Source organism: Hakea prostrata, chromosome 10 (genome assembly GCF_041222555.1).
Source record: "Hakea prostrata isolate BN-2017 chromosome 10, UWA_Hpros_2, whole genome shotgun sequence".
Taxonomy (NCBI): Eukaryota; Viridiplantae; Streptophyta; class Magnoliopsida; order Proteales; family Proteaceae; genus Hakea; species Hakea prostrata.
Window position 1 is genome coordinate 10,130,725 of NC_142609.1, and position 8,124 is coordinate 10,138,848.

At 34.4% G+C, this 8,124-nt stretch overlaps 2 protein-coding genes across 2 annotated transcripts; both read right to left on the reverse strand.

Moving 5' to 3' along the window:
* Positions 1–233: 233 nt before the first annotated feature.
* LOC149001838 (F-box protein At5g49610-like) lies at positions 234–1,761 on the reverse strand. The gene is made up of 2 exons (XM_089138220.1): positions 1,344–1,761; positions 234–1,256 (listed from the first exon to the last, which is right to left on the reverse strand). The coding sequence occupies exons 1-2, from the start codon at positions 1,733–1,735 to the stop codon at positions 464–466; spliced, it is 1,185 nt and encodes a 394-aa protein (XP_088994346.1). The 5' UTR covers positions 1,736–1,761; the 3' UTR covers positions 234–463.
* Positions 1,762–2,925: 1,164 nt separating this feature from the next.
* LOC149001839 (F-box protein At5g49610-like) lies at positions 2,926–6,646 on the reverse strand. The gene is made up of 2 exons (XM_089138282.1): positions 6,166–6,646; positions 2,926–3,778 (listed from the first exon to the last, which is right to left on the reverse strand). Exons 1-2 carry the CDS (start codon positions 6,558–6,560, stop codon positions 2,983–2,985), a joined length of 1,191 nt encoding a protein of 396 aa, XP_088994408.1. The 5' UTR covers positions 6,561–6,646; the 3' UTR covers positions 2,926–2,982.
* Between the last annotated feature and the right edge of the window lie 1,478 nt (positions 6,647–8,124).

Sequence of the window (8,124 nt, forward strand, 5' to 3'; positions counted from 1 at the left end):
TGAATATATTTGTCAAATTTATCACTTAAAACCTTTCAGACATTTTTTTATTATAGAGATATTTTTAAAAATAAGAAATGATTTAATTGTTTTTTTGTGATAAATTTGATAAATATATTCAATAAAAATTCAATTTTGTAATTTTTTTAATTGCAAGAGCAATTTGCTCTAAAAAAATAATTAACATGTATGCATCATATTGTAGGCAATCTTCTGTGAGCAGTGATAAAAAGTCTTGATTAATGGATATGTTATTGCAATGTGGAGAAACTTCCTCCAGTATATCATAAATTATTTACAATTGACCAAAAACATAATAAATTATTTACAAACTCCCATGTTTCCCAAAAAAAAACCCGGAAACAGAGAGAAAAAGTACGTGCAGCACTCACGAGGGAATGCTCTGCATCGCCTTTATGGGATGGGCCACACACTATTATATGCAAAGTTGATAACCTATTATTCATTTGCTTGGATCTGCTTCTTCCTCTGGTTCATCTTCTTGATCCAAACTACTAAGAGGGGAAAAATCTGAATTAAATGGATGAATAGAACGAACAAGAGTAGAAATTGGGTTTTGAAGCTTCTTGACTCTGGTATGAGCTCCAGTGATGAAATTGTACCAAATGATTCCATCAAAAGCCCTCACCAAAATACTATTCGTCATGTTATCAAGTGCCAATATAGAACAAGGCTGTGAGAACTGGTTGAGGGGTTCCAAGCTCACTCTGTATTTCTTTTTCCATGTCTCTTTCAAGTAATCCTCCATTACCCATAACTCAATCCATAAACTTCCCTTTCCCTTTTCCTGACCTAATCTCGGGCTGTATAAAACCCCAAGTTTCCCTTCACAATCTACCAATTTCTTGTCATATTTCATATTTTCTAATGCTGATGGTGACTGTAATTGAGGCAACATGATAAATCTCCAATCCTCATGAATGACATCAAACACAAATATTTGCTCAGAAAAGGTTAACCAGTGAAAAGAACCATGTAAAAGAAGTTCCGGCTCCAAATCGAAGTTGGGCAACGTTTTCAATTTTGAATGGATCCTCCATGCCCAGTTCTTGGAATCAAATATCTCACAATACTTCAAACCCGACTCTTCTCCGATGCTGTCTGAGAATCGAATGATCTTGTAATGCAATGGATTTGATTTCATTACCATCATGGCCATTCTTTCATTGTAACAACCACTTTTAGGGTCTGGAATCTCTCTCGCTTGCCGAGTCCGAGGCTTGCAAACATAATACCTGACAAGAAAATTAGAAAATATGAAAAACAAAAAAACCCAACAAAATTCAAAAAAAAAGAAAAGGAAAAATGAATAGCAATAATACCTGTGTATTCGGAAATCGATTTTATTCAAGCAGCAAACCAGACCTTGTGCCTGATAAGTAGCGGCTTTAATCCAAGTGAACTTCTTCGGTAAGTTAGTAGTGTGCTTAGAGAAAGAGGAGACAAACCAGATTTGAGATGTGTTGTTGATAATAAATTGAATGAAGTAACCTGAAACCGATCTTGTTCTCTGAAGGTGAAGGGATCTGAATGTAGAGTCATATGTGAGACCTTGCCATTCTCTGCAAACCTTTCTGCAGCTCTGGAGAAGAACATCGAGAGTTACACGAGTTAGTATCTCATAAAAGATTTCATCTGGTAATGTAGACGGTGAAGAAGTTTGTGAATTGCTGCGCTCTCCTCCTCCATTTTCTCCTCCATGAATTTTCTTCATGATCTCTAGTGGCCGGCCGGCGAGCAATTCATAAACCCTAATACCACCTTTATAAAATCTATGCTAAAAAGCGAAAACGTGGGACGGAAGAAATTGGTTTGCTTGGACTTTAAGTAATTGATTGATCTTATACAACTTGGGGCGGAAGGAATGGGCTTGAGCGTAACGGCACAAACTATCAATTTTGAACTGTGTTGGACCTGTTGGTCAACTTTCGACTTGTATTTATTTTTTGGGAAAATTAAATATAGAACTTTTGTGTTTATAATCAAATATATTTAATAGTTTCTAAAAAAAATTTAAAAATTACAGATGTCTTTTTTATTTTTAAGAATGGTAAATTATGAATAAACAATCATGTTGAAATACTAAAGAGAAATACCCATAGATGAGGAGAGCTTCTCTTTTTCTTTTCTTTTTTTATTAATTTTTTTTTTTTTTTTAATACTGGAAACGATACGTAACCGGATGGGTGCGAACCCAAGACCTCCCCATGGGAGTCTGGGCTTTGAACCGAGGAGAGCTTTTTATTCACTCTTCTTTTCTATTATTATTTATTCCCTCTTCTTTGCTTTCCTATTTTTTCTCTTCTTTCCTCTCCTTCACACTTGTTATAGGAAAATTTTGGAAAAGCTAGGAGATGTTGGAGTTTATTCCTAAATCTTTTCCACAATCAGGTATTCTCTCTCTTTCTCAATTTATTTTTTCTCCTCTCTTTTGATTTTTCTGATTTCCTTTTAAAAAAAATCTTGAACTAATGAATGCTTTTTTTTTTTAATATTCTCATCCCCATCCCCCTAATATAAGAAGCTCTTAATCCAAAATAATAATAATAATAAATAAATATTTATTGAAGTATTTGTTTTCTCTAACCTTGTATTAAACTAATTGTTGAAGTAATTCAACTAATTGAAATCAACTAAACAAACCACTAGTATCTCTGATTCTTATTCTTTTCAAAAACCAAGAACTAAACAATTAGAGAATAATTCTTAAAACATTTTTTTTGTAAACAATTAGTTCAAAATTAGTTCATGCATTCTACTACCTTTTCTTCTTTGAATGATTTTTCTTGTGAGTAAGGAAATTAACCTCTAATTATCTTCTTCAATATCAAAAGCAAATATATAATTACCAACGCCTAACCAGTGAAGAGAACCATGAAAAAAACCTCATGATTAGGCTTCAAAATTAATTACTTTCAACATTGTTTTAAACTCAATCGAAATAAATTTTTATATTTACAATTATGTCCTTGACAAGCTAGTTCTATATTTTCCTTTTGGGCACTCTCTTGATCCAAGATTACAAGGCTCACAATCAGAATCTAATGGATGAAAATATGAATCTAAAGGTGGAACTGCATTTTCAATTTTCATCACTTGGGTAGGAACTCCACTGGTGCAATTGTACCAAATCAGCTTATCATAACTCCTTACCAACATAGAATCCATAGTTTCCATTGCCAATAAAGAATACCCTAAACCCACAATTCTGTTCAGTGGTGCCAAGCTCAAACTGTATCTCTTTTTCCATTTCTCCTCCAAGTAATTCTCCATCACCCATAGCTCAATCCATGACCATGTAGTGTATATCAATCCTATATGTCCCTCACAGTTCACCAATTGTTTGTGAATTCGGAAGTCATCGTTCATGCATTCTAGTTCCTTTCCTTGTTCAAATGATTTTGCTTGGGGTAAGGAGATTAACCTCCAAATCTCTTTGTCAATATCAAAAGCAAATATATGATTACCAACGCTTAACCAATGAAGAGAACCATGAAAAAGAACCTGATCGGGCTCCAAAAACAAATCATGCTTCAGAAGAAAATCAGGCTTCAAACACAACCTCCATTCCCAGACCTTGGAATCAAATATTTCGCCATACAAACCAATGTGCTTCTTCGACCATGAGAAGCGAAAGATCTTGTAATGTAATGGATGTGAATTCTTTACCACAATGGCCATCTTTTCAGTTTGATAACGAGTCTTGGGATTTGGAATTCTTGTCCATTGTCGTGTCGCAGGCTTGCATATATAGTACCTATTGTATTTGAAATTGTTAGAATAAGAATCAAATTGAACTTCTTTTCCCCCTTAAAAGCCCCACACTAAAATTTTCAGTGATGAACAATGTTAGGAAAGGTAAATTTGGAAGAAAATAGAACCATCATGAGCGAGCAGAAGCGCTAACTAACGATGGGAAAATAGGCAAATCAAAGAGTCATGGATTGCATTAGATTAGGAGTTCTATTCGTACTTAAATTTCTATGATGATTCCTACTGCAAATCCTATTGTAAACAGCTTATAAATATGAAAGTTGAAAAGAGGAGGGCTCACGATTCTTACTCTAAGCCTCCACACCAAGTCCATGACCCATCTTTATCTTATTTCTCTCTTTTCTCTCCAAAATTCACATGGTATCAAAGCCGTAGGTCCTCTATAATACCTTCAGTTCAAAACTGTTGAAGTTTAGAAACATACTTGTTATCTTGAAGAACAATCACTGCAAGTTTGAAGGTCTTCTTGGTGTTGATTTGTAGGGACAACTGCACCTGACGCTACATTCTCTGGGTTGAAGATTCGATGAGATAAAGAAGCTCTAAAACTTTGGTTTCGGATTGAAGAATAGTTGCACAACCTTTTAATTTTTATTTTTTAATTAATGTTTGAGAGGTTAGTACCTTGTGCGAATGACTTGTTGGATGTTATCTTGAATTTATGTTGCTGCAATATCGATCTTTGTAACATGGATTGAGTTTCTTGCTCATAGTTTTCTATTTCTTGAGTCATCTTTGCTTCATCGAAGCCTTTTTCTTGTTGGCTGAAGGAAAACCTAGAAGATGTGCAGCTTATATTGTTTTTGGGATATTTCTTTTTGAGGAGAATGGTTCAGTTGGGGTATTTTTTGAGAAAAATGATTTGGTTCTGCTCAAGGGCCTGGTTCTATGTTTGGTTCAATTTCTAATTCAAAATCTAGTTCATCATCGATACTATTTTTTATTTTATTCAGTTTCTGGATTCAATTCTTGTTCTATTCCCTAATTTAGTTTCTGATTCAGTTGAGAAATATTCTTAATTTTCAATTAAAAATGAATAGGGGAAAGAAAGTATTTTATGTTATTGAGGAATAATTTTTGGTAATGGTAGAATTTTCATCTAGTAGAGGCGAGTATGGTTTAGACGATTCACTTCTATTGTAATAGAATTTGGGATGACACGATGTGTGAATGATCACTCTGCATTCTTTAGAAACTTTGATGCAAGGAAAATATTTATTGAGATTTATGTTGATGATATTGTCATTATAGGAGATGGATGACACTTTAAAATGAGCCTGTTCCCTAGGGGTGTCAGCAACCGAGGGATGGGAAATAGAGAGAAGCCTAATAGAAACATCAAACTGGATGGTATTCCAAATCGTGTCTAGAGAACGAGATTTGGAAGTCCATCGCTTAAGATTACGCTCCCACCAAATATTATGAACAGAGGCACAAAAAATTAGCTTACCGATCTGATCATAGATAGAGGTACTCAAGAAGTTCCTCAAAACCAAAGACCAGTCACGATCAAAATCAAAAGAACGATAGAAGCGAGGCCATATGGATGCAAGGGCTCTTCTCAAAAAAGAACTAAAGAAAGAGCAGGTAAAGAATAGGTGCTAAAGGATAGGTGCTCAAGGTTCTCCAAGCTGGTCCATCAAAGGATACAATTGGGGTTGGCTGGGATATGGGGATTGATAAGGAAAGCTTGGTGGGAAGCGTTAGGTTAAGGCATAATATTACTTAGACACGAGCACACTAGAGAGCAACTTGCAAATTTGTTCATTAAAGCTTCAAGAAATGTAAGGGTTGATTATATTTGCAACTTGCTGGGCATGAGAAATTTATATGCTCCAGCTTGATGGTGAGTATTAGGAAGGGCAAAACCAGCATGAGTCAGTGGCAGACACTAATTCACTATTGAAAAATAGGCAAATCTAAGAGCAGTAAATTGCATTAGATTAGGAGTTTTATTCCTACTTAAATTTCTATGATGATTTCTATTGAGAATCCTATTAATTGTAAAGAACTTATAAATATGGGAGTTGAAAAGAGGAGGGCTCACAAATCTTATTCTGAGCCTCCACACCAAGTCTGTGACCCATCTTCTTCTTATTTCTCTCTTTTCTCTCCAAAATTTAAAAACAACAAAACTCAATGGAAGAACAGGAAGAAGAGGGTTATATTAATGACAATTTTCACGAACTAATCTTCCAAAAAAGGTAGGAGAGGAAAAGACTCATTATCCATAAACAAGATACTTCCATCCTCTCAAACTAATGAGCAAATGACTATTAAAAAAAAAGTGTAATGTGTATAAATACTTCTCCCAAAATATAAAAGATTATTTTACCCAGAAAAAAATGCAACTGATTAAGAGAGTATTACCTCGTGTGAAGATATTCATCACTCCTGCAGCAAACCAGCCCTTGTGCCTGACAAGAAACGGCTTCAATCTTAACACCCATCACTGGCATAAAGTCTAGTGAGATTGATGATGAAGAAGCTTCAATAGAGAGGAAACTGGTGTGGTACCTATGATTTCTAAGATTTTGAATTAGATAACCAGAAACTGATTGTGTTCTCAACCGATGACTATGTTTGAATGTGGGTTCATATGTGAGAGTATTCCAATCTCTACAAACCCGTCTGCAACGCCGTAGAAGATCATCAAGTGTCACATGAGTCAGAATCTCATAAAGAATATCATCTGGTAACGTTGGAGAAGATGATGAGTGGCAGTCTCTTTCATCTTCTTCCTCCAAGGGTAGAGCTGAATCCATAGCAAAACCACCCAACAACCCATAAGGTTAAAGATCATTCACAAAGACAGACAGCTTTTTAAACATTGGGATATAAAAACGTTGAGGTTAAGTATATCTGCTTCAATAATGTTACGAGAACCCTTGTAGAACTTGCAAAGAAGTAAGGAATGCCTTACGAAAGCTATCACATTCTTAAGTTGCCTTTCGTGTTCAGCCAAGAAGCCAATTTTAGATGGAAACGTGGGTTGGAAGGTGATGAGGTAAACCAAGAGGTATTAGCGTGCAAGCGATCTTTGCCGAGAGATTCTAAGTTTCTTAGAGTCATTCAAATTTTAATATTTTGGAGAAAATTCGATTCTTTTCAATCAATTCTAGTATGACCTAATCCATTCAAATTTTAGTATCTTGGTTTGACCCCAAAAAAAATAAAAATTTCTTGGTGAAAATTTTAGCCGTTACGAAAGCTTCGATTCTAGTCTTCGGGTTTTATTATGGTTAAGCAGTTTCACCCCTAATTTTGCATAGAAGCTATTTGAGACCAGTTAGTCACAATAGAACAACCTTTACTGTTGAAACAAATCTGTTCTTTACTGTTGAAACAAATCTTAGTTACCCTCTTGAGCATTTAGAATATTGGTGTCATCGATCTCACTAAGGCAGCAAAGCATAGCTTGTGTGCATAACCTTGTGCTTGATAAGAAAAAGCTTTAATCTTAACGTGAGCCGTCTCCAGAAAATGGATAGACATGACATGGAGATGAATCTTCAACTCTCTTGCCTAGTTTGATCTTTTCACTTATCCATTGAAACAACCATAGTACAACATTTCGCCAAATTTTGGTCGGTTCAGTAGTAACCATGACATTTTTATCAGCGATAATACCAAAAATTCACCAAATTTTGGACAACGTATCCTTTATTTTTTTTTTATTTCTCTCTTCTCTAGACCCCCTAAATCTTCTCTCTCCGACTTCATGGTATTGACATGATATACATAGTGTCAACACAGGTATATATTTGTATACTAATATTTTGATTTACTTTTTTAAAATAATGTCATAAAATTTCAATTTTGCCCATATGCAATTGGTAGGTGCCAATCAAGAACATCAATTTAATTGAAATTTTTAAACAAAACTAGCACATCAATTTAAGTGAAATTTTAAGCAAAACTAGGAATTCTAATGTATTTATTAGCATCAAATTATGATAGACACCAAATTTGAGTCCAAAATGACCTAAGGACTTGTTCAAATAGTTAATTTTATGAAGTCATAATTCATAAAATTAACTATTTGGTTGTGGAATAAAATTTTTGGATTCATCCTAAAAAAAATATTTGGTCAACATGAATTTTGCAAATGCACAAATGTGTAATTTTATAATGGTAATGAAATCTCTGGATTTCACCCTATACCCACAAATCTAAAGATTCACGTTTTAAGCGTGCAAAGATGAATCTTTAGATTTCATAAATCCAGAAATTTTCACAACCAAACGGGTATAAATCTCAAATTCATGAATCTGGAGATTTCAAATCTCTGGATTCATATAACGAAATAGGCCCTAAAATACTTTCGAA